This window comes from Balaenoptera physalus (assembly GCF_965194825.1).
Source record: "Balaenoptera physalus genome assembly, chromosome: 15".
NCBI classification, from domain to species: domain Eukaryota; kingdom Metazoa; phylum Chordata; class Mammalia; order Artiodactyla; family Balaenopteridae; genus Balaenoptera; species Balaenoptera physalus.
In genome coordinates this window covers 61,213,556-61,241,131 of record NC_138894.1, presented here as the reverse complement: position 1 = coordinate 61,241,131, position 27,576 = coordinate 61,213,556, and the positions used below count along the sequence as shown (strand labels likewise).

Sequence of the window (27,576 nt, the reverse complement as noted above, 5' to 3'; positions counted from 1 at the left end):
TGGATAATGGATCATGTAAGGTCAGTACTAGCCATGGCGGCCACGGCTATTATTTTCTCTTTTCATGGGAGGTGCTCAGCAAAATGAGATTGTCACACTCTTTTTCTGAGAGGACAGCGCCAGACAGTTAAAAGCCTCTTCACGTAAGGATGCTATTTCATAAAGACACCAGCACTGGATTATCCCCTTCACTTTAAACTTCTGCCAGCTTGTACAAAGAGATAAAACAAAATAGCCTCGGTCCCAGGGGTGGGGAAGTGCTGGCCAGCTCAGCCTGGGTCCACAAGCTTTCATTTTGATTAGTCACATGTGAGGAAAATTCACTTAGGCTGAGAGGTAAATTTAATACCAGTTATGCCCATGCTGTTCATATCACAACCATTTTCACATGATGCCACTTAATTCCCTAAGAAGCAGAAAGGTAAATCGGTGGCTGGCCAGCAAAGGTGTCACAATGCATTAAGACCAGGACTCGCTGCAGGGGATAATGGTTCTGATTGCTGTTGACTCATGTCTCCACCAACTGCCTCATGTAAAATAAGTGACATTTAAAAGACATCAAGATGTGAGAAGAGGTAAGGGAGAGAAAAAGAAAGAGAGAGGAGGGTAAAAAGTATGCGCTACTAAACTTGCCACCTGAATGTGCAGTTTCTTTTCCACCCTAAGTGGTAGGAAATGATAACTCGACATGCCATGGGTGACCTGCACTAAGCTTTTAACTTCCTGTCTTGTGTTTTTAGAGAAAAATCTGTAAAATTGCTTCTGGGAACTGCTCCAACATGTTATCATTTATTCCAATTTAATTTTTTCTAAGTTTTATTCTTTTGCCCTCAAATATCAGTCTATTCATCTCTTTGAAAGCTTGAGGGCTGAATCAAGTTAGGCAATGGTAGACAAGAGGCAGTCTACTTTCTGAAGGCCCATTTATGTCTGTTTTTATAAAGAGAATCAAATTCCAGTTTACAGTAAGCATATGCTTCAGTTGACATCTGTTTCTAAGACTTGGACGCTTTGTTTGCATAACAGTCACCAATAAATGGCCTTGTTTTAAGTCTGCTCACTGAGTTGTATGTGGGTTGTTCAGCTGGGGATTTTAGTTGCAGCTGATCCCCTACCGCTCATAGCTGATAGGAAGGGGGAAAATCCGAGAAGCCCAGTCCTATTTATTAATGCAGATTTTAACATTCTCAATGAACCACTTATCCAGTGTGATTCGGCAACCAAATCCTTATTTGCTCAGGGAGAGGAGGGGGTGTTCTTCAAAGTGCTGAATTAAAGCTTACCAGCTTTTTTTTTTTTTGGAGGGGGAGGGGATGGGGAGGAAGGAGAGAGAGCAAGGCCCTTTCTTTAGCCAGTCTCTAATAATTCAGAGTACAATGAGAGTGAATCTTTAAACAGGACATCATAAAACAAGCTTATGTTTAATGAATTTGTAAACTAAGAGTATCAGACGTTTGTAGAGCTCTAAATGTGGGCCTTTTGTGCAAAGTCTTGATGCTTTTTTTTCAACACCACTTAAATATCAGTTTAGAGTTTGATAGAATGGCTGTGTATCCTTCATTCATCTAATTTTGTTTCACTTTAAAGCATACCTCATTCCACATGCCTGGGAAACAGGAGCAATATTCAGATATTTCAAGATGTCCATGTGACTATCTTTAGGATCATTAGTGCTAATTAAAGAAGTTGCTACTTGTGTTAAGCTGCTTCAAAAACAAAGCTAATCCGCAGTCTACATAAATCTGCCCTTTCTCCCCCTGCCCCCCGAAAGGCATGCCAGCAGTTAAAATATTAAAAGTTCAAGGATGAAAAAAAAAAAGTCCAAGGATGGCATCTATGTGCCCCAGAAGGTAAACCTGATTAATAGAGGGTTTTACTATAATTCTCAGATTTCTATAGAGCAAGTCTGACTTTTGTATATTTGAAAATATAGTATTCACTGACTTTAGCATACTGAACTTTTTCCCCTGAGTTATTGTGTAATATTCAGTAATCATTTATAAAATGTGTGTAACATTTTTCAAGGGGATTTACATATCAACTTTTCCTAGTGGAATCAACAACAGTAGCATGAAATGTATCTATTCCATTTACTCTTATCCAGTGCTCCTACTTTCTTTTTCCCTTTAATTTTTATATATGGTAAAAATTTCATTGAAGAGAGATTTTAGATGACAGGACTGTAATTTTAAACCCAATAGAAGAGGTGTAAGCAATTTGAGCTTAGCTGAAGCATAATCTTAGGTTGTCAAGAAGAAACCCATTCTCCCTATGCTAATCAATCAGTGTATCAACCAACCAATCATCTCTTCAGCTTAGCATATATCCTAAGGTTTGATATATCTATTAAATGCCCATCATGCAGCTGGTCTCTGGATGATGAGATTCCCCCTATCTTGGCATTTGGCGGCCGACGACTGAGCTATCACAGCCTCAGATAAATACCAAGCTGGAGATTTCAATCCCATTCCTGAGTGCGGAGACAATCCAGAAACGTGGAAAATATTCTTAGAAGAGAATACACAGAAAATTACATTTCTCAATGCCGTGTTGTGTGTGGAAATTGTATATATTTCATGATTTCCCCTCCCCGGACACAACAAAATAAAATAAAATGACTCTTTTATTATGATTGGAATGCTGGTAATCGAAAGAATTGTTGCAGTCTGCTTTGAACTCTTTTTTTTTTTTTTTTCCGCTGCGTTGGGTCTCTGCTGCTGTGCGCAGGCTTTCTCTAGTTGCGGCGAGCGGGGGCTACTCTTCGTTGCGGTGCGCGGGCTTCTCATTGCGGTGGCTTCTCTTGTTGTGGAGCACGGGCTCTAGGCGCACAGGCCTCAGTAGTTGTGGCACGTGAGCTCTACAGCGCAGGCTCAGTAGTTGTGGCGCACGGGCTTAGCTGCTCCGCGGCGTGTGGGATCTTCCCGGACCAGGGCTCAGACCCGTGTCCCCTGCATTGGCAGGCAGATTCTTTACCACTGCGCCACCAGGGAAGCCCTGCTATGAACTCTTAATTGCAAGACAAATTACATGTAGGTATTTGAATAAGTAAGAATAGTGACCAATCAGATGATAAATTTCCTGATAACAAACAGAAGCTCAATTTTATAAAACAAGGCACATAATCATTGTAATTCTGGGGAAAGGGGTCACTGTTTCCAAAGATTGTACATTGCTTCCTGGTCTCAATTCAGAGGTTCTGATATTAGATGAGCTACAGCTGAATGTGTCTATAGCCTCTTCCACCAGCCATGGTTTGGAGACAGTGAGTGTTTCCATAAAACTGTTTATAGAGAAATAGAAACCAAAAGGACTTAGATTTAATTGCTAAGAGCCTGTGACTATGTTGAAATTGGAATGTGTATGATTCATTTCTTCAACCACTGATTTACACCTGGAAGGTAAAATTCTTTCCACAAGATGCAAATTCAAATCATGATGTCTTTCCTACACTGTTGTTCAAGTCTCTTACTCTGAAAAGAGAAGCAAAGTGAGGTATTAGGGCATTGCGGTCCTAACCCAAGCTCAGCCGCTGACTAGCTAAGCGAGCCCCTTAATTCTTTAGGCCTTACTTCATAAATTGAGATTTCACTAAAGTGCCCATGAAAAGTAGGAAGTAATTATTGTCATCATATGTAAACACTATTTCATCTTCTTCCATAAGGTTATTGTTTTTCATGTCAATTATGGTATGAATTTCGCCTTTTACTATACTGTTTGCTCAGCCAAAATCTCTTTAGTGCTATTGGGCAACATAAACTGATGAAAAAGATATTCCAGGCTAAATACAACACTGGGTTTGAAGCCATGTTTTTCAGTCATTTGTTGAGGCTGGGGCCAAGGAAGAGGAATGATGGAGTTCACAGTAACGTGAACTCTTTGCTGCTGGAGAGAGAAGGGAATCTGTTTTCTGTCCTGAGAAGTCCAGCATGAGTCCACAGAGACCATGATGACTTCTCCACTCTCAACAACTCAGCCCATGCACTTTGATCTCAACTTAAGAACACTCCTGTGTCCTGGTGTGAAAGGGCCGGTAACAATATAACAGCTCTAGAATTTCTGTATTTTTCTCAACAGAAAGATAACCGTGGTGTCAAGTCCAGAGCAATAGTTCAGTTTAAATAGTGTATTTTGAAGGCCCTTCTCAAGGAGTTGTGATTCTCGGAGAAAACACTTTGCTATATGGGCTAAGGTTACAAATTTTATCGTAGCAAAGAGAAGGGGCCAAAAAAAAAAAAAAAAAGCAACAGAGAGAATCATTTTCTGTATCTCAAGTCACTTAAAGGGCCCGTTCTGGGACTCACTCCAGGCTGCTCTGATTAGAGACCTGCATGTTTGTCGATATCCACAGATAAGTCCCACATATGAGTACCCATGACATGTGCTCCGCTGAATGAGGCAAAAGGATCGATTTAGAGAAGGATGGCCTATTGAATGTGGATTCTTTGTTGCTGGCCTGGAAACTTGTGAACATGCACCTTTCAGGCCCAGGACAGCCTTACTCCCCGGAGCATCTATCCTGTCTTCTGGTGATAATTGTCCTGCCAGCTCTGCAGATTGTGGATGTAGATAAGAAAGCCAGTGAAAGTGGATTGAGCCAGTTAGAAACTTATCCACACTAGAATTGACCTGTGATTGCACTACCAGGTAGAATCAGGTCCTAAGTAGATACATCATATGAAGCTCAGCAAATAGATCTTGTAAAAGAAGAAGGATTCATTTTTCATTGTTGTGAGTTCCAGGTTTAGAATGTTTTGCTACCGTTCTGCATGAATCCAGCATGCCTTCACATACATCATGTAAACATGCCACAGAGAAGTAAGAGAAGCAATGAGCTCCCTGTCCTGAAGGTGTTATGTTCGAAGACAACATAAAGAAATAGATCAAAGTATTTTTTATGAAGGCTTGAAGGTAGTATCAGCAAAATTTCTTTATCAGAGTATGATTAATGTTTGCTTTTCTATTATGAATTCTTTTAAATGGAAAAGGGGGGCGAAAACTGCAGTGAAAATTAAAGAGGAGGAGATAAGATGAAAGGGATAAAAGGGAAACTGAAGGGGAGGGAAGGAAGAAAGTAATGGACAAAGTAAGGGGCTCCACTGGGGGCACGGCTGTGGTCTGTCTGCTCTCTGGGCCCAGTCTACATTTTAGGGAGGGAGTTCCTTCAGCTTAGAATGTTTTGGGGCTTGAGAGGCAGTATTCACCCAAACATCAGGCCCCAAGGGTTGACCACTGTTGTAGTCAGCTTGCGCTGCTGAGACAAAATGCCAAAGACTGGATGGCTTCTCACGGTTCTGTAGGCTGGCAGTCCAAGACAACACAGTTTCTGTTGGGGCTTCTCTTTGTGGCTTGTAGGTGGCTGCCATTTTGCCATGTGCTCACATGACCTCATCTTTGTGCAAGCACAGGGTGGGGAGAAGCACTCTTTGGAGTCTCTTCTTATAAGAGTGCTAATCCTATCATATCAGGGCCCCACCCTTAGCACCTTGTAATTACCTCCTTATGGGCTCTACCTCCAAGTATAGTCACACTGCAGGTTAGGGTTTCAACATATGAATCTGCAATTGTAATAACTAAAAAGAATCTCTCCAAAGGTGTCTTTCCAACTCGCTGTTGAAGAGACCACTGTTAACCAGTACATAACCCATGATGCTTATCAGGATTCTGGAAGCATTGTGCCCAGCCATTAAGCAGCAGAGCAGAGGGGAGAAACCAGGCACAGAGGGGAGAGGGTGTACAGTGGTGCTTTATAAACACTCTGAATGGGTGAAAAATAATGACCTCTGACTTCTTTGTGGTTCTTAACTCATGCTGCCACAGATTGGTTGTAAGGTCCATATCACACTGTGATGTGAAAGTATTAATTGAATATGGGCAATCAGAATTTCTATGTGAATAATGACCTAGAAAATAATATTCTGCCCATTCAACAATAGAATGGGGAACCAAGGCTTCACTTGGCTATACAGTTCTCTTGATGGGGTCAGATTTTATTTTAAACCCTGAGGTACATGCATTTTATGTCTTATTTTAGCTCTTAAGGCTGATATGAATTTCTTTAGAGTAACTTAAGAAGAAAGAGAATTAAGGGAGGAAAGATAGGAAAGATGCCAGTATTGTCCTTTTGGTTTCATTTGTGACTTTCTGACAGATACCTTCATCAACCCTCATCTTGAATAGTAACCATTCCATTAAAAACAAACCCATGAATTTAATTAATATTAATGTACCAATGTCAATTTCTTAGTTTTGACAAATGTAAGATGTTGACAATGAGAGAACCTGGGTGGAGGGTAGCCAGCAACTCTCTATACTATCTTTGCAACTTTTTACTTTTCTGTAAATCTAGACTTATTCCGAAATAAAAAGTTTATTTTTAAAACCCAGGTATGTGTGTTTTACAGTGAGCATGTCTGAATAAGAAAGCCCTTAGCTCTACATTTATGGGAGCATTTTCTCAATGATTCTACAAATGAGTGCTCATTTAAATTTGATATCCTGAGAAGCTGATGGCTAAGCCTACATTCATGTCTACCATCAGACAGGTCCCTGGTTGATCAGGCTGAGATGCTCACTTATCTGATATTGAATCAGAAAAAGAGGAGGATTTAGAATTATCTGACTTTTTGGAATGCTACCCAGCAGTAAAATAAAATAAAACAGAATAATCTCTTTGCACGTTTACTAGCCAAAGCATACTGTATCACATTGTAAGTTGCTTTCAAGTTTCTGTTTTCTATTAGGCTTGCCATGTGGTGTATTCATGATCATGTGAAAGTGTCTAATGGTTATTGTAAAATTAGAGGCTGTCCAAACAAAACTTGAAATCCTAAAACTTTCTCTCCAAAGTGTGATAATTCTTAGCTATACTAGTAAACAGTTTGACATGTGTTTAAACATAATTTGATTTTTTTTATCAGATTGTCTTTTTTTTAAAGTATGTCTAACAAAGTAACTATATAATAGAGGAGACAGTATGTGATTTTTAATTTTTATGTTAGTTTCTACCATGTTCTAGGCCCATTTGGATTTTTGAAAAAGAATAAGGTAATAGAAAAATGCGTATGTGAGTCCCTGTGCTTACTGCATTGTTTTACTTATATTTTTGTGTCCATCTTTCCCCCTGAAGAGTGAACTCGTTAAGAGTAGGAAATGTGGCCTCAGCGTCTAGCCCAATTCAGTATATAGTAAGGATTCAGTAAATATTTGTTTGAATGAATAATTGAATAAAATCACATTTAAATGAACTACTTCCACTTTGAAGGGAACCAGATAACTGCCTCTTGATTTACTCTCTTCACTGCCCACGTTTTAGGATGGCCTCACAGTTTGGACTGGTTTTTATCACCGCTATCATTCAGCTATGTATACTACCCTTTCGAATCCATAAAAAGTGTTTAAAAGAAAGAGAAATTGTTCATGTTTCCAAACCTACTAGAATGCATTTTCAAATATGTCAGACACATCTTTGTTAAAATTAAACCAGGGATTGGTTTTGAGCGAATAGCCCTATATCCTTACAGATGCTGTGGATGGATGCATCTAAGCTGCTTATTATATTGATGGGTTTTGCTGCTCTGCAGCAAATGAAAACAGGCAGCTGCTTCCTCCATCAAAGCAAAAAGCAGCCTGAGTTTTTATTAACCAAGTGTTCATTTCTTCTATTGCCAAAATTCTTACACAAAACAAAAGAGCAGTTTTAGCACATTATTGCTTAACTAGACATGAACAACTGACAGCAAGTGATAAGCCTGTCTGCTTTTCACAACTGGTAATCATTTTTGGAATAGATGTTTTAATATAGTTGAATATAAATTTTGTAATTTACATCTACAATGGTACGTAAATTTATAGATCCAGTTTGTTGCAGGAGAATGAAGGCTATAATCACAAAAGGCTTTTCCCAGTGTTGTTTAATTTTTAATGACTATTTGAAAACTGGGGAAGGAAAATGAAATCAAATTCATTTCTTTAAAAAATACAAAAAGATGTTAAAGACAATCATACAAGTTGGTTGGAGCCATTTGTAGATGGCCCCGACAGAGCAAGACCCCTGTGCTTACAGCCAGGACGTGCCTCGCACTCCATTTCCACATTAGTTGCAGTGAGCCACCCAAGCTCGTGTACCAGCAGAAATTTCTGGAGAGCAGACCATCATGTTTTCCTCACATCAATGAATAATGATGAGCAGGGAGACAGCAAGGACAGGGCCTTGGCCGTTTTGCACAGCTGAGATTCCCAGCCAGCTCTCATAATGTTTCCTTTGGTTTCGTTTTTTTAGCTACCTGAATATTATACATTTACTTTCAGATAGAATGGCAGAGAGGGGTTTATTTAAAGTGGGTTTAGACTGAACCTCAGCAAGAGGGTTGCCTTATTTACCAAGTCAATTTGCTAAATGGTGTGTTACCTTTTGGAACTTGCTAAAGGTAATTCCTGCTATAAAAAGGGGAGGTGGTCCTCCTCATCCTCCTTCCTAAGAGGAGGAATTTGGAATGAAGGCAGTTTTGAAATGCTGGTGTCTTCCAAATGACACTACTAAATAAACGAGTTCTGTTGCCTAACTAGCCTAATGCCAGGGCCGTTTTAATAAATGTACATTGTGGCTTTGGCATCTGTAGCATGTGACTCCTAAATACCATTTTCTCTCCAGGGGGGCTTTCATAAATGCACAGAACATGCACTCCACATGAAACACAAAGTTTTCAATTTGTTTGGAATTCAGTATCAGTGTTTACCCAGAAGTGAGATGAAACTGGACTCCAAGGCAGGAAGCTGCTGTAGAAATCAAATTCAGGAATCATAGGTAACTGGAGGAGGACCACACCCTCCTTACTCTCCTTTGGTGTGCCATGTAACAAGTGTGTGTCTACATGGGTGAAGTGATTAGATACCTAACATAAGGAACACTAACAATTATTTCTAATACTTTCCTCTTTGTTCCACTCCATCCGACATACTACTGCTCTTACATGATGTTTCAAGACACAAGACAGTCCTATTTTTAAAAGGGTGATCCTACGCTGAGGACACTGAGCGCTGAGGGCCTTGGGGGAGGATGTTACTTGGAGTAAAACTGGCAATACAAATCTTCCCTTTTTTTTTTTTTGCCTATGGGAAGGATGTGCTGCGTTACTGGGGGAACCCAGGCCATGTTTCCCTCCTGCTCAGAGCTCTCTGGTCTGATTTCCTGGGTCTACCTTTCAGAGAAATGACTGTTCTCACTTTCTCACATCCTCTCTGACCAATGGAGATGGAACATTTACTCACCCAGAGAGCTCACACTGGGAGATTCTTCTACCTGCGCTTTGAGACCTTGGGAGAATTTCTTCTGCCCAAAAGGTAGTTTGTTACTCTGAGGAAGTAATACGTTTGAGGAAAAAATACAGCATATATCTGAGAACTGTGCTAAGTATTGGAAAAGGAAAAATTGGACTTGAGGAGGTTGTCTGTTACTAATATGCTGGATTAAGTAAATAAAAAGCTATCACAAGTAGAATATATAGATGTAGAGTAGTTCTTTTCTGAAGCTGTGAGATTTAATTAACAAAGGCAGTTCTAATTCAATAGAAGTGGACATGTTATGACGACTTGATCTCTAAGATGGTTTTGAATCCTTTCTAAAATATTTCCTGAATTATAGTACAAATAAAACATTTTAACCAACCTAATTTCTTTAAAATGTCATGGACTAAAGCCCACTGACGATTTTATAGCTTTAGTTTGGAAATGCACAATTATAACGATCTACAGGCATTGAATTTAGAGCTGGAAGGGTCCTTGGAAATCAATTTGACCCTTCCAATTTATTCTTGAAACTAGAGCCCAAATATGATTTGTCCAAAGTCCCAAAATTAGTTGCTGAAATGAGTCATGAGAACTAGAAACTAGCCCTTTTGATTGCAGAACCAGCCACCAGGGTTGGGGCAATTAGTGTAGTGCTTAAGAGACTGAGATTAAGAGACTGAGATTTAGAGACTGAGTAGGTGGGCTCAAACCCTGGCTATGCCATTTAAACTTTCTGTGCTTTGGTGTACCTCGCTGTGCCCCTTAGCTGGCCATAACGACAGTACATACCTTATAGGGTTGTTTTAAGGATTAAATGAGATAATCTATATAAAGTACACAGCTCAGTGTTTGCCAGGTCGTAAGTGTTCGATAAGTAATGCTAATAACAACAACAGTAACAAACACTAATTGCACTTACTTGGTACTCTTATAGTTCATTCAATCCTCATGTTACCGAGTCCAAGCTTATACTGCTTGCTGCACGAGAGGCCAATAAATCCAGAGACGAGTTGCTGGGGCAAGGGGTCACAACTTTATCTGGAAAGCCAGCAGATGGAGAAGATGGTGCACTAGTGTCCCAAAGAACCGGCTTTCCCAAGTTAGAATTCAGGCTTCTTTTATACTAAAAGGGGAGGGGGTGTGGTTGGTTATTGTAAACTTCTTGGTGTCCCAATCCTTTGTTCTTGCAGCTGTCCACTAAGTCAGGTCACATGTTTCTGTAAACCTGCAACAAGCAAGTGTTATTCTCTGTTCTGTAACTTTTTATCTCTATAAGAATGGAAAATGTTATACCTTAAAGGTCAGAGCCTTGAGGATGTGTTATCCTGTATATTTCAGGCTATAGGCAACATTCTTAACTTGTAGCAAAAGCAATAGAATACAAAGGTTAAAGTAAAAGAAACAGATCCAATTTGGAGTCAGATTTGTTCTTCCCTATTACATTCCCATCTATACTTACAGTGTAGACAGTATTCTTACTACCAGATAAGGAGTTGATGCAAGGAGAGCTTAAGTGACTTGGTAAGGTCCCAAAGCTAATAAGCCTCAGAGCTGTCTTCCAAGTTCACGTCTTCACTGTCTGAGCCGCTGAACCTGTGGCTGTGGCTGCAGTGTGTTCCTTTCTCTCAGTGGTGCTTCAGCATCTTCCTCGTCATGTCTGCATTTCTCATATCACTTAGTTGATTTCGCAGCATCTGCTCAAAAACTGACCATCAGACTGAAGGTTCTAGTCTGGGGAATGCTCTCTGAAGACTCTCTTTCCCTCCCTGCCTCTGCTTCACACTGGAGCCGGGACTCCTTTTGGCTTTCCCTTACCTCATAATCATCAAATTAATAGGTATCTGAATTAAAATTTAAGTTCTAAAATTTAATGCATATCTAATCAAATCACACCCATAAGCCGACCCAGCTTGTAGTTCTAGAAGAATTTATTGTTGAAATACCTGGGCAATTTTTTGTGCCCCTTCACTTCCACATGCTCATTATCTATATCAGTTGGCTTCCCCTGGAACAGAAGAAATAACGTTGCAAAGCAATTCATTTGGACCCTTGTTTTTGCAATCTAGTGGACAGCAGTATAGCACAGAGGTTAAGAATAATGGCTCTAGAGTCAGATTACCTGGATTCAAATTCCAACTCTATGACAAAATAGCTGCCTAATTTGGGGGAAGTTTTCATAACCTCTCAGTGCCTTGATTTCCTCATCCACCTTGTAGTGCCTGGGCAGCAGTCAGCATTCAGGCTGACTTACCCAAGCTCAAACGTTAGAATGTCACCGAGCAAGCTTCCGCCCTCTCACTGTACTGAGCTACACGGACGTTCCCTTTCACCCAGATGTACGCGTGTTCTCCGTGATCTCTCTCCACAAACACAGGGAGGCTTGTGCTTAATAATTACTGTTCAGAGCAAGTCTGTTAATTGGTCAGAGCAGAGGGACAAATATAGAACAAGTATTGTCCATATATATGGAATTCTTACTTAGGATTGATTTTCAAAGTTCCCATAGCTAGGACAGATTTTTCCAGTGTTCAGTTTTGGTTTGATTTTGTGGGTTATCGATTAGGAATAATAATCTCCCTGAAGGTGTCATAAAAATATAATCAAGATTGATAAAATTCCCTGGATAGAAACATGTCAAAATAATAACAAAGGCAATAGCAGCAGCAGTAGCTAACATTATAAAAAAATTTGCAATCTCCCAGGCACGAAGTGTCTTACATGCATTATCTCATTTAATCCTCACAACAATGGTATGAATAGGTACTGTTGTTGCAAGAGGGAAGAGCCAAATCTGACTACATGTTGGACCTGTTTCTTTTACTTTAACCTTTGCTTTCCACTGCTTTTGTTCACTAAAAGGATACTGTCTATACATAACGGCCTGCCTCGGGGAACCCTGCCCCTCTGCCTGAATGTTAAACCAAAGTGCCTTTGTTCAGGGAAACATCCTGACCCTGTCCACCGTGGATTGCTGCAAGAAAGAAGAAATTAACACATCCCCTCCCCGAGGCTGGACATTCCAAGGGATATTTGCAAATCTTATGGCCTTTTTACTTTATTTTTTTTTATTTTAAATAATTAATTAATTAATTAACGTATTTATTTTTTGGCTGCGTCGGGTCTTCGTTGTGGTGCGCGGGCTTCTCATTGCGGTGACTTCTCTTGTTGCAGAGCACAGGCTCTAGGCGCGCAGGCTTCAGTAGTCGTGGCGCTCAGGCTCAGTAGTTGTGGCTCGCGGGCTCTAGAGCACAGGCTCGGTAGTTGTGGCGCACGGGCTTAGTTGCTCTGAGGCATTGGCCTTTTTACTTTACTTGCTCATCTCCTCCCCCATCTCTGTGCTATAAAAGAAACTGGCATCCAAACCCCGATAAGATGGGGATGTTTTTGTTTTTTTTAAGATAGTAGTCTTCTTTTTAAATTTTATTTATTTATTTATTTATTTATGGCTGTGTTGGGTCTTCGTTTCTGTGCGAGGGCTTTCTCTAGTTGCGGCAAGCGGGGGCCACTCTTTATCGCGGTGCGCGGGCCTCTCACTATCGCGGCCTCTCTTGTTGCGGAGCACCGGCTCCAGACGCGCAGGCTCAGTAGTTGTGGCTCACGGGCCCAGTTACTCCGCGGCATGTGGGATCTTCTCAGACCAGGGCCCGAACCCATGTTCCCTACATTGACAGGCAGATTCTCAACCACTGCACCACCAGGGAAGCCCAAGATGGTTATTTTGAGACACCAGTCTACCGGTCTGCCGGCGTTCCGAATAAAGTCGTATTCCTTGCCTCAACACCTCGTCTCCGATTTCTTGGCCTGTCCTGCGGCGAGCAGAGCGAGCTTGGACTCAGTAACATTATTGCTTGTACTTAACACATGAGAAAACTGAGGCGTTACCCAACAATGCTGCCTAAGGTAGCAACAGCCCCACCCCAGGAGTTATTCTCTATTTCATTAACGTTTTATTTTCTTCACAATATCTATCACTATCTAAAATTACTTTGTTTATTGCCCCTATTAATCACTGCTGTATCCCCAACTCCTAGAACCGGCCTGGCTGCCAATAATTGTTTGTTGAATGAATGAATGAGGCTTAAAAAGTTTAGGTACTTGCCCAAGGTCACATAGCCAGTAAGAGCCAGTATTCAAGCTGAACTCTCTTTAACTCTAGAGCGTGAGGTGTGGTTCTTTATTGTAGCTTTTTATAGCTTGAAAGCCCCCTAGCATAATCTTACCCAAGGCTAGTATTTCGTGGATGAGGATACTGATGCTCAGAAAGGCGAAATTACTTCCCGGTATCACACAGACTGTTAGTGGTAGACCCAGAATCAGACCCCAGGCTGCTCGCTGGGTTTTTGTACCATGAATTCAGCCTGAGGAGGAGGTCATGTAAAATTGAAGGAAAATCCTATACGTATGTGCTGTACATCATCCGCCCACTTCTTCATGCCATAAACCTAAGTCACACTTGACACTTCCCTCTCTCTTACCACCCCCTTCATCTAATTAACTAATAAGTCTTGTCAGTGTATCTTCTAAATATAGCCCAGATCTTTCCACTTTTCTTCATCTCCACTAACCATCACCCAAGCCACCATCAGCACCCAGCTAGGTAATTGTAGTAGTCTCCTGCCTAGTTTCCCCCACCTCCTCTTGCCCCTTTTTAATCTATTTTCTCTAGAGTAGCCGGACTGATCTTCTAAAATGTGGATCTGGTTATATCACTCTGCCGCTTAAAACATATTTATTTTAAGGTGCAATTTAAAATTCTTAATATGGCTTTTGAGCCTGTGGGGTCTGGCCCCTAAACACCCCTCCAGTCTCATCCTACCTATTCCTTTCTCATTTATTCTACAGCTCCATTGACCCTGTTTCCATTCCTGGAACATCACACTCTTCTTTTCAAAGCTTTATTTCTTGGTGCTCCCCTTCTGTGGACCATTCCCTCCAGCCCTGTGCCCCTCTTCCTCCTCTACTTGGCTGTTCATCCTCTGGGTCTCAGCCTACATGCCATTTCTACAGAGAAGTGTTCCCTGATGGACTCCTCCCAACCTCCCCTCCAACCAGATTAAGTCCCCTATGATTGGTTCTCAGAAGCACCCTCTATTTTTCCTACACAGCATTTATTACAGTTATAATTAGGGACATTATTTGTGTAATTGTCTGTCTAATAGTCTCCTTCCCTAACAAGACTGAATCTCCAGTGACCGTGCTGTATCATTCCCTGCTGATCCACAGGGCCTGAAACATAGTAGATGCCCAATAAATATTTATAGAGCATTCTGTAGTCATCTTATGGATTTCTAATCTGGGTTGAAGCATCAGTGACAAAGCAGAAATGTTTAAGGAGAAGGAGACAGAGCATAAACACTGAAAACAGTCCAAGAGGTTTACCTACCCATTCCAGCCATTTTAGTAATATCCACTGATGCATTTCTTCTTCCAGAAGAGTCAACGGCTTAGCTAAAGGTGTGCTGGGCTCTCCGTTTAAGTCTCAGGTTTGAAAGAGGCCTTACTTCTGACTCCTGCATGATAGACATGATCATTTAGATGGAGGAGGGTAAAGAAAGCTGCTGCTTGCTGTCCAAACATCAGCTGAGCACAGAAGAGCCATGTCTCTGCTGCAAGAGCTACGTGTGTTGTCATCATGGGGCAAGTACAAGCTGTTAGAGTGAGAAGAGGGAGTCAGCAGTGCTGCCTGTCAGATGCTTTCTGTCAGAGTCCCAGGACTTGTTCCTAACACGGACTACAGGGAAGCAAAAAGCTCTCAAATGGAAGTGATCTAGAAAGACCCATGCTTGGCTAGAGACTCATATCTCAATATCTACAGACAGTTAATTTTAGGATTTGTTCAGCCTTTGGGTTAATGATGAATGTGTTTGTTTCTAAATTAACCACAAAACTTGGCATTTAAAGTAATTCTAAACAAGCTACTTCAGAGATGAGAAAAAAGTGGTTACATACATGAAATAGATCACATCACCAACTTTGCCCCTCATTATTTCTACATAGACAGCTAATTTTTCATATTTTAGTGTTGGCTGACTATGGGTTTTCTGAAGTCTAACAGATTCAATAGGCCCAGTTCTGACAGAACTATCTGTAGGGAATAAAACCTTTGTTCAAAAAAAAAAAGGAATGAAACCAAATGACCATGGAAATCTAAGAATAATATTCTTCTTCTTCCACATAGAACTCTTGTTTAGCTAATGCTTTTATGGAAGTCCAATGGATGAAAAAGGTCTTTTCTCCTGTGAGTTAAAGTAATTCAATTTATACAGAAAGCACTAAGGAATAGGAAGTCATGTGACTGAATAACTTTTAAGGAAGTGTCCTAATTCATGGCATATGTTTTAGAAAACAAGTTATCTAGAATAAGCCATTAATTAAAATGTTTTGTAATGCTTTGGGGGGGATCAATACTTTAGCTGCTGTAAATGCCAGTATGATCATTCTGCTCTGCCTCATCAGATGATGTCAAGAATATAGCAAAAGTGCCTATAATTGATTGATAGAACCCTACAATATTGTTAATGGAGTATAAAAATCTCGAGAAAAAAAAAACCCTCACCATTAGCATCCTTGGCTTGTATGTCCTTCTAAAAATTATTCTCATCACTTTTCCAATGAGTTTCTCTCTGTTACATGAAGCAGAACCACTGTTAAAGGGATGTTTGTAAGACATAAACCCACAAGGATGACAAAATAGGAGAACATACAACATAATTTTGGAAGCCAAGAAGCACATGGATGAGACGTCATTGACTTAGCAGATATTAGAAAGCCAGCAATTGGGAAAGTTGAGAACCAACCCAGTTCATACCTGAAACTTTGAAAGGCTCAGGAATTGGTGTCACCAGGTAATTCTAAAAGTAGGAGTTGAGGGGGCGCTAAAATAAGGAGGATTGATTGAAAATGGGTTAAGAAGCAGTAATTTCCCCATTCCAGGCTACTGGGTAACTAACTTCCCCTTCTGCACTGCCAACAGAAGAGGAGGTTTATTCTCTGGAGAGGGTTAAATCAAGGGTTTTTAGGTTGGAGGACAATAGGTACAGTTGAAATCAGAGAGTGCACCAAAAGCAGCGTGGAGGGACTAGGTTAACATATGCTGACTGATTGCTGAGCCTCTCCACTCACACCCCACCCACACTCCTCAGCCCTCTTCACCTCCAATCAGCTTTTTATCTTTCTACAATCACATTTATGTAAACAACAAAGAACTACCAGATGTATCTGAGGAAAGCTTTTAATGTGACAGGTACCAAAGCCAGTAAACAGAAAAAAGCAACATGAGGAAGACAAACTATGTAAAGATAAGAAAACTTAAACTATAATTGATATTTTCAATTAATTTTTAAAAAGTATTGCATTCATGAAACAGGAGTAAGATGCTCTGAAAAAGAAATATTCAGAGAACTACCACCAACGATAGCATAAATGAAAAAAACAATAAAAGAGCTGGAAGATCAAGCTGAGAAAACTTCCAAGAAAGTAGAAAACAATAAGAGATGGAAAGCAGGAGAGAAAAGATAAAAAAATTAGAGGATGAGTTCAGGAGATTCAACATCCAAATCATAAGTTTCAGAGAAAGAAGACGTAAAAATGGAGGTAAGGAAATAATCAATGGAACTTCCCAAGAACCTTTTTTCAGGAATTGAAAAACATGGAGTTTCCAGATTGAAATCACCATTGAATCATCTAAGCTCTCTAACATTTACCTTCCACACACTTTTTTTCAAGAAGCTGCCGGAGCCTGTGTTACACTAAAATGAGGAAGTAAATCAAGAAAGGAAGACAAAGCATAGAGGACACGAGAGACGGAACACAGCAGAAGGGCAAAAGGAAGCCTGGAATGATAGGGAAGATGGATTTCAGGAGATCAGAGCTACACTGGTACACTAAGTATATTGGGCGTCCAGTCCAGACCTAGGCAGGTCAGGAAACACAGGAGATATTTCCTAATGAAGTTGATAGAATACCTCATGTGAGTGACTGTATTGAAAGGAGAAATCAACAACTGGATTTTGAGATTGAATACAAAATCTTAGCAAATGAGAGGAAAAAAATGACAATTATAAACTCCAGGGGGGGGAAAAATTATGCATGAGAGAAAAACCAATCCTAGTTTACAACATAGCTCAGTTGTTTTTTTTTTTTCATGGTTATAATAAAATTGACAATGAGTAGTGACCTTACCAAATTATAATATATCTGTATTAGGAAGATGGTGATGGTGGATGGTTGAGGAGTGTGGTATGTGTGGTGTGGGGAGAGGAGTAGAGATAAAGGCAAAAAATGCTTACCTTCCATAATGGGGGTCATTAGATTTTGCCTAAACCTGAAAAATCAAGAAGTAACATTATAAACATGTATGTAGAAAAATGTAATTACCAGAAGAATCAGCCAAAAGAATTGAAAGCAGTAATTCCTGAGGAAGGAGAAAGATTGGGCAGACGGGCTGGGTACTACTGTTTTGTCTTAATCATTCTCATAAAACTCAGTGGCTCTTTAAACTATGTATGTGTATAATTTCTTTAAAAATAAAATCTTTTTTAAAAGACCATTACATTCTCATGTAATAGAATGAGAAAACTTTTTAAGATAACAGCTTTGAGATATAATTCACATACCATACAATTCACCTACTGTTTTTTTAGTATATTCACAGAGTAGTGGAACCATCATCACAATCAGTTTTAGAATATTTCATCACATCTAAAAGAAACCTCATACTCATTAGCAATCACCCCTCATTTATTCTGGACATTTCACATAAATGGAAAAATAAGACATAAACATGTGGTCCTTTGTGTCTGGCTTCTTTCACTTAGCATAATGTTTTCATGTTCTATCCATGTTGTAACATGAATCAGTACTTTATTTCTTTTTATTGCCAAATAATAGTCTGTTGCATGGGCATACCACATTTTATTTAGCCATTCCTTAGTTGATGGACATTTAACCACTGGACCACCAGGGAAGTCCCCTGGAAATAAACACCCCTATTAGGGGTGTAGTTTGGTACAGTTTCGTGGGGGGGGGGCAGTTTGATATATCAGAATGTGAAATGTACTTGACTTTTGACCAGATTTCCCATTTCTGGGTATTTGACCTAAGGAGAAAAATTATATGTTGGGGAAAAAAATGTGTCTTTATTTTACCACTTTATAATCTCATAATATCAAAAACTTAGAAATTAACTTAAATGTCTATCAAAAGGAAACTGGTTAAATAAATTATGATGCAAACATAAAATATTTAGGCAGTCATTAAAAATGATGCAGGTATAGTATATTTTTTTTGTCGTGGGAATCTATCCATCATACTGAGTAGAGCAAATGAGATTATTGAATACATCCATGAGAAGATCCCACTTGTGTAAAATATCTTTATGCCTAGAGAGATTTTTCGGAATGATGTCCAAAATGTTAATAGTGATTATATACTAGTGGCGGAATTTTAGGTGATTTTTAAACTTTGTTCTTTGAACCTTTTGTATTTAATTTAGTTAAAAATCAACCTCTATAATTTTGGGGAGAAAATTATAAAACTATTGTAAAAGACTATGCCTTTTAGAAGTCAAATTTTTGTACTAATCAAGGCTTGAATTTTAGTCAAATACCCTTCCCCTATCATTATTTTTTAAAACCTCAAAACCATCTACTGAAGGCATAAAGAAATTCATTCATTATTGTGGTGATTATATTCACTTGGTGTGGAACACTGTCTTGGGCTCTTCCTTCAGAGAATTTTATTATGTGTTTTAGTCTTTCTGGAGTTCTTTTTGTGTGGAGGTAGGCCAGGTATTAGGACTTCGGGGTCGTGCCAAAGCTAATCATTAGGAGCAGGCTAAAAAGGTTCTCCATGTGTTCTGGTTATTAGGATAATTGTTTAGGGTTCACATATTATCTCTTCCACTCTTTTATCCTCCTTTGCAGGAGAATAACATTAACAACAACTTTCATTTTCTTTGAGCTTGTTATGAGTTAGAAGCTGTTCTAAAAACATTTCATATACTTTACTCATTTAATCCTCACAGCAATCCTGTAAGGTTGATATTACAATAATGTTATTTTACAGGTGAGGAAACTGAGGAATAGAGAGGTTCAGTAATCTAGCCAAGGTCACCCAGCTAGGGAATGCAGAGCTGGGGCTGGAGCCCAACTGAGTCTGGTTCCTAAGTACCTGTCATCTTAACTGCTACACTCCACTGCTTCTCTGACTTTCCTTCTAAATATGACTACAGACACTTCTTGCTGGTTTACTTTGTTTCTCCCCCAAACTGTCATTTCTACCAGAAATGCCAGGAAGACTGAGCTAATGAATACACCTGACTGGACTTTCCTGCAACAGATGCTCTATAGAGTCATTTCTTTGCTGTTTGTATGTTTATCCATTGATTCTCTTAGGATTTTACTTACCATTTCTTTGACATCATCTTCTCTGAAATGTTTGCATTTCTTACTCCTTGAAGCTGGAGATGCATCTGGGAAAATTAAGTCACGTTAGGTGTTTCAACTTTGCATCAGGACCCATTAGAAGAGTGCTTAGTGCTAAGGCAAGGAACATTCCCTGCTCTTTCCCAAGACCACATGGCATTCTCAGCCCCAGGCGGTGCAGGATGCCTGGTACCCTGCCTGATCTTTAAGTCTGACCACATGGGAAAACATAATTTTTATAAGGGTATAGTTTATTCAGATTATAAGAGCAATATATATTCATTGTAAAATTTTTTGGAAAATACCAGAAGTATAAAGAAAAAAATTAAAAACACTTGTAATCCTGGGATAACCACTATAAACTATAATTTCCAAGCATGTCTGTCTTCTCTTAAAACAATTTATATTCATTCATGAAAACTATATGTCTTCTAAATAAATGATTTACAGATGATGATTTTAGAAAATGCTCCTCCATGGAATTTAGTGGGTAGGATTATTGTTAAATTGAAAGATGTACTAAAGTTGGTGAAATTTGAATTTCTCAATTTTATACTCCAGTTTGATTTTTTTAATTGAAGAAATGAAATAATTATGCATATTGAAAAACATTAGTATGGAATCAAACAAAAAGATATAATGACCTCAGTGGTTTTATTTGCTCCTGCAAATGATTTTTCCATTTATTTTTGCTGAATATGAGCTACATATACAGTTTGTCTTCAACTGATGCTTATGAATTGGCCAAAAAGAAGATTCATGTGTACAAGAGTGAGATCTACCTGAAATACCATTTAAAATTTAATTTTGGATATTTGTAATTTTGGTTGTTATTGTTTTACTGTTTCGTTGTGACTGAAATCTAGTAAAAATTATTTAGGATATTATCCTATTTTCCTGGAAAAAGAGTTATAATCAACAACAAAAGAAATGTGTGTGATATGACGTTACTAGTAATAATTATGGTAAGTTTGAGTCAAGTTGAAATAGCTTGTACTGAACATTATTTTCAAAAAGGCATTTCTTAAGAGAATGACTGTAGAGAGTGTTTGTAGAAGAAACTTCTGTAATCAAAAAGTCTATATCCTCTTGTGTTTTCCAGGCATCTGGCCAGCTGAAGAGGTTTTGGCTTACTACTGCCTCAAGCACAGTGATGTATTCAGGTACAAAGCTGCACCTAAAAATTTGTTTAGCCCACTATGGGTACTATATTGGCATATTAAGGATCACCATGATTACATTCTTCAAATTAAACTGTTAAAAAATATATATATAAGAAAGGAAGAAAGAAACAAAGGAAGGAAAGGGGGAAAAAGGTCATGGTGAAAACATGTTGCTTCTGAAAAAGAAATCTGAATTGCCTTTGGGTACTAATATTGCACAGCAAGCTTTTTGCTATATGTCAAAGGCTTTTGATTTCCACTCAAGGCATTTTATTTCACTTTGATTTTGGGGAAACGAAAGTGAAGCTTCAATCAATCCTTACCGATTGTGATGGTCAAAAAAAACAATAAAGATGTTCTTTAAACTTCTGCCAGGGAAGTCACTACAGAACATTTGATAAATAAATACCCCACAGCTATCATTTAAAGATGCCATCCCACCCTTGATTTTAAAGGTATTTTATATACCCAAGACAATATGTATTTGTAAAATATAAATTACTGTTACAGATTCATGCTATGGAAATGAATGTTTTCAACTGTCAATGTGCATTATAGATTAAACCCATGGATGGGATTCAGGAAAAAGAAAAAACTCCTTTTTTAAAAAAATGCTGAAGATGTTTGGTAGACCCAGAAAATATGGGTTTTTTCATTTTATTCTCATTTTATAAAAGTCATCCAACATATGCTTCCTGAATAGCCCATTATGATTCCAGACAAGCCATTAGTGATCATTTTAACAATATATACTTATAAGATTGGGTGTGTGTTTTAACAATATGTATTTACAAGATGGGGTCAATAATATGTAGTTTTTGAAGCTCTATGGGTCCATATTTACCAACCAGTCTGTAATTGCTTTGAACAACTAAATACTCATTATGTGTATTTCAGAATATGAATGTCCTTGCTTGGCTTCTTTTCCTCCTCTTCCTTCTCTTTTCACCTCTCCCTCCCTTGATTGTCTCTCTCTTTCTCTCTCTCTTTTTTTTTTTTTATCCTGTTGAGGAAATAAACTTCCCAAACTGGGAAGAAGAAACGATCTCTTAAAGAGTCTAAGCATATAAAGTAAGAACAGGGCAGTATCGAACTGGGCTGCAGAGCTGCCCTAGAAGTCTGGCATCTGCTCATCTCGCTGTGCTTAAGCTTGCCTGGAGCTCCAATCAGCGAGCACTGGGCCAGGGCAAGAATGTCACACGTTGAGGGCTGATATTTAGGCACAAAGAGGAAGGTAAGTGCAGAGTGCCAGACTGCACCCCCCCACCCCCCCAGACTGTCAGCTTTAACTCTGAGCTGCTTTACTTGTGAGCGGTGAAGTCAGAGCCCAGTCACTACTTGAGCCTGGGTTTGCTGGCTTAACCGTATTATGTCCCCGCATTGTTTATTCACTGTGTTGTGTTGGGGTCAATTGTGATTTAAGTGTTAATTGCTAAATGCTCTTTGTGTAATTGTTCTTTATGGGGGCGGTTCAGCTTTCCAAAATGTTTCAGTTTGTTTTAGAATTTTTTTTTTTAATTCAAGATTGCATGTATTTGTGTGTGTGTTGTGCGTATGTGACCATAATATAGGTATATACACACTCATATATATTCTTCATTTACTTGTCTAACTAACTGTTTTTGAAGGAATGAATGTGGATTAACAGTGTTATCCTTTCCTAACAATTATCTTTCGCTACTCTAGCTAGTTTAGTTCTAAAAGACAGCGCCATTGACAAGGGAAAAAAAGGGAACCTTCTCCGATTTTTCAGCTCAGCGGTGGTAATGTTGCAGTGAACACTAATGAGGGAACCCCCACTGATTTGCCTGCTTTGTGACTTTTCTATTTCATAATTATTTTTAAAACGCAAAACGACATGCGGTAGCCTCGTCATGTCTCCACAACTTCCTGGTAGCGCCGTTCTTACTGCAGATGGCAATTTGTTCTTGTAACATATATATCTCTCTGACCATTTTCATCTAATTTGTGTGGGTTCTACCATTTCTTTTCTCTCTTTCAGGGACCTTGCTGTGTGTGAGCTAGGGGGTGGCATGACATGCTTGGCTGGGCTCATGGTAGGTCTTTTCTCAATTCCAATCCCATTCAGAGGGAGGAACAAAAGGAAAAATGTTCCAGGGCCTCCAACTGCTGGGTCAGAGAACCGTCAACAGCATCAGCTGCGGTCAAGCTGCCGGGTCTTGAGAGACCTTCTAGATTGACTTACTTTCGGATCATATTGATTTTATGGTTGCCTCGATGAGCAGAAACATTTTACTTCAGTGTAGTCAATATTGCTTGTTGTGACATTCCAGGCCTCGCACAGTGTTTCTTTGCCATAGCGAAAGCATTTTTTTTTTTTTTTTCAGATTATAGTCCCATTTGCTAAGATACAGGAATAGCCCGGCGAATCACAGTTGGAGCACCATGATATAGCTGCTAATGTTTTGCCTGCATTATTACACCAACAAACATGATCCAGAGCGCTCAGTAATTAGATTCTTTTGAATTAGATTGGCCATTCAGGAACGTCGTTCCCCATTCTCTGGGTTCTGAGTCATGTATTCAGGAGATATTATGTAGCAGCACAGTGCATTAGACAAGTTTTTATGTCTCTACAAATAAAAGCATATTGTTACACTGATTGGCATTTGACAAACCTGTCGCTCTTACACAATGTGTCAGGGTTACAGCCCAATGTGCGAGCATGTCAAAGCTCACAAAAAAATTACCCTCACAAAGCCATCTGCCTGCAATGCAAAGTTATATGAAGGGCATCAGGCAGTCAGACAGAAGCAAGCTGAAAGGCAGAGTGACAGCCTTGTATGATGGCTCTACTAGATAAACAGAAGCCCACAAATGAAAGCCTCTCAGAATACCATCATCCGCTGTCACAATGCAATTACCGAACAGAATGATAGCAAGATAGAGGCTCCCGCAAATGGAATGATAAAAGTATTGACTGATTTGATTGAATGATTAAAATAATGCAGACATAAAATGAAAAAAGATTGAAGATTGTTACAGAGAAATAGGTGAGGAAGCATGATACTGAAGGCTTGTCACTCCTGTCTTCACTTCCACACAGACAAGCATATTTGCTCATTGTTTGCTATGCTCCCTTTTTTTTTCAGGTTGCTATTTCTGCAGATGTCAAAGAAGTTCTGTTAACTGATGGGAATGAAAAGGCCATCAGGAGTATCCTTATTCAGATAGAAAACGGGTTTGTTGTGCTCATTCCTTTTTCCCGGCTGAGTAACAATTGATATAAAGAAAGACAGCATGGGGTATTAAAAGAGAGTTCCCCACACACACATGATAAGTAATTAAGAAAAAGTAGAAATATATGGAATTCATCGGATACGACTAAGTGGTTTTTTTTTTTAATTTCAATGGATTTTTATAGTCACTTCTCATTAAAGGAGCTTATGATTTGTGGACCACTCAAAGCAATAAGAACATTTGTTTCATAATAATTTTCAAGCACTCTTGTCCTTTTATTTCCATTGAAATTTGCCGGGATAAAATAAATGATTTAACATTTATTATATTGGATATTGCTTGTAAAAATTAACTTCCAGCTTCATGTTCATTATTACCTTTCTTCCGTTTGATGTTGTATGTGCAGACCATGCAATATTATACCTACTCTAATTCCCGAGGAGTTCCCTATATCTCCCCACTGGAAACGGCTATCAGTTTTTCATTATTTCCTTTTATTTAGGATTATAAAAGCTATCTCTTTTTTTCTGCTATGCTATTACAGTTCAAACCCCATTATATTAGATTATGCTTTACTAATATGTACACAGAGTTCATGAAAATTGAACTGTACTTTAAGAAAGCAAGCATAATTTGTGGCTACTTTAGCAATCGAGCTGATTTGTTCAGGGGCAGTTAACAGCCGTTAGAAATTGAGAGGAAAAGTGGAGGATATACTTGCTTTGGATTTTTTGGTGTGCCTTCCATTTACATTATGAAAGAGGCAATCTACTTATTTGAATTTTAGGCCCCTAAAATGCCAAAGCAGTTTTGATTTTTGTAAGAGGTAAGCATCCTACTAGAGCCTATTTTCGATTTTCTTCTTCTGCCTCTGCTATATAATTTTTTGAAAATAAAATTTGCAGTAGCTCTATCAGGCTGCTCAGACAGGAGAAAGGAGGTACCAGAAGCACAGTAGCTAATATTGTTCAGCGGCACTTGTGTGCTCTACAGAGCCCCACCCAGCTAATTGCCTGACAGACTTTAAAAAAAAAAAAAAATCAGGAAGGAAAAACAGCCAATCACAATCTTGGCCTTTCACACAAGGGAAAGAGATCACAAAAGGTGCTTCCTTTTTTCAAATGCAGGATTTTAATCATGATCTTCAGACTGTCGCAAGTTTCTCAAAATATTCCTGAAGATGAGCGATGTTGTTTCATTCACTCTGCTTTATTCTGAGTTCTTCCATGCACTGTATCATTTCACTCTGCTCCTCCTCCGCATGTCAGGGAACACAGAGAGCAACAGGAAGTCAGGTATGCTGGCTCAGCCCCAGCGATGTTTTTTTGGGGGGAAAAAAAAAGCAGGATTATTGGGAAAGAGAAGGTCATTTTAACCACGGAAACTTTCAGATTGGGCCCAGCAACCTGAGGTCTTTCTCAAGTCAGCGGGTGTCTTATTTAATAGCATCAGAAACCAATTAGAACTTTTATCAAACTATGGGAAGCATCTGTGGTCAGTATGTAAATTTAATTGTACTAAAATTATTGTTGAGCTAAACTACAGAGCTTCCAAAGAAGGGAAGCAATGCTAGTCATTAATTAATGCACCTTTGCTTTAAACAGCAAAGATTCCATGCCAGCTCTTGAAATCAGAGAGGAAATCTCAGATTCTGTACTCACTCCGCCGGCCTTTCAAAGAAATGATTGGTACAGCCCCCTCCCAAGAAAATGGATTTTTAACATTTGGTCCTCAGAAGCTCAGCCCTGAGAGTGCTTTATTGTGCTGGGTTTTACAATGGGTTTAATATAGCAGGGTGCCAAAGGGCAGGAGGGGAAGAACTTTACAATGTAGATAAAGTAGGTCCTTTCAGGATGCAGACCAAAACTGTTAGTGTGTTTTATTTCATCTCTTAGGACTTTATTGACAGAGTTCAGTTTTTATCATGCAGTTGTTCTATGTTTGTGTGCCTTTTTCTGTTGTAACTAGATCTAATTTTTTTTAATTAAGAGAAAAAAGCATGCATAAAGCCTTAAAAATTGGCAACATGTTTTTCCTGCTTTTGATACTAATGTTATTCTTGATTTGCTACCAGAGCTTATAACTGGCATTCGTTGTAAGCTGTTTTACCGAGTGAGGTTAATATGAATGAAATATTTTTTTTTCTATTTGTGTGCCCACTTTCTGTAAAATAACAGATTCACTGAATCACATACTGTTGATGCATATAGATTGAAACAAACTCATTTAAAAATTACTGTTTACATCTTTCCTTTAAAATTTTAGGAAGCCTAAATTATATAGCAGTTGTAGGATATTATCCAAAAATTACTTTCTAAAAAGTAAAAGTGGATGTCAACAAAAAAGAGGGAGAAACATTGCCAGAAGCCAGAAAATCTCTAAGCAAAACTGCTAATTATTCTTAATGGGCAAGATGAGCACATTAAGAAACAAATGAATACATCAGTGAAATGTAATTGAAAATCGACCTGGCAATCTCACATCACATCTGAGTATTGGCCTGTATATTATTCTCATCATTTAAAAATTTATTTTTGTTGTTCTAGGCATCTGAATTGAGTGAATCCAACTGAGTCTTACTTCCTAGTCTCTTAAGCTTCTAAGATTCTGATTTTTACCTTTAAAAATAGCCTTTTCTGATATTTCCTGTTTATCTTCTGTTATTTCTATTTTTAAAATGTATGAGGCAATGAATGGAGGCGTTCTGAATCTTTATATCGTAGAAGCATATCAACCAGTTGTAAGGTTATTTATTGTCTCCATAAAATGTATCAAACGGATTTGGCTATGTCTTCTAGAGCTCTCTACCTTGAACCTAGAAAGCTAGATGTGGATTTGAGATTTATTAAACAGAGATATCTGAAAAGAGAGTAAGACTTGAGGTATAAGGGAATGTTGTTAAATATTTTCTCAGACTCATGGGTATATGTCCCCGAGGTTCTCCTTGGCCTTTAAACTGCAGTGCTGGGTCTAACCCAGAGCCCCCTAGCTGAGAGCCCTTCAGATGCTGTTTTATCTGTACCCAAAGGGAACAAAGGATAAATCAGAAATGGGATCATTTGGTTCATCCAGTTCCCGAATTTATCCTAAAATAGTGTGAATTGTGTTCCGTCTTCTTCGGCACAGCCTTTTTAGTGTAATAAAGAAAGAAATCTCCAAGTGCCCCCAGATAATAATTACTCAATAAAGTCTGGAGCTGGTGTTGACAGTGACATAAGAATAGGGGAAAGAAATGGTATACCGAGTTATTATTGATGCTAAGCCTCTTCCAAATCATAATGAATAAAAGTACAACACCTAAGGTGAGCAGCCCTTCCTGGAACACTCACTAATTCACCCAACACAAGTACCCTGCCCTGACCCGTCCTCAGTAAACACCAAGCAGGTTATCTGCAGAATATGGCAATGCTTGGTGACCCAGGCTCATGATTCTGACCCAAGCATCTTATCCCCACAATATGCACCATCTGGATCATGATCTTGAGGTTAGGATTCTCCAGAAA

At 38.9% G+C, this 27,576-nt stretch overlaps 1 protein-coding gene across 4 annotated transcripts in view; it reads left to right on the top strand.

Moving 5' to 3' along the window:
- CAMKMT (calmodulin-lysine N-methyltransferase) overlaps window positions 1-27,576 on the top strand; it is a 410,166-nt gene that overhangs the window by 327,840 nt on the left and 54,750 nt on the right. For 3 of the 4 annotated variants that reach the window (XR_014254294.1, XM_082427852.1, XM_082427850.1), the window contains exons 4-6: window positions 20,812-20,872; window positions 22,875-22,929; window positions 23,986-24,049. Coding sequence is in view for 3 of the 4 variants with exons in the window: in XM_082427852.1 (XP_082283978.1) it covers window positions 20,812-20,872; window positions 22,875-22,929; window positions 23,986-24,049 (180 nt within the window). In the remaining variant the exon portion in view is untranslated. Of the gene's footprint in view, window positions 1-20,811; window positions 20,873-22,874; window positions 22,930-23,985; window positions 24,075-27,576 lie in introns of all 4 variants that reach the window. The other variant, XM_082427851.1, reaches the window with a different exon arrangement.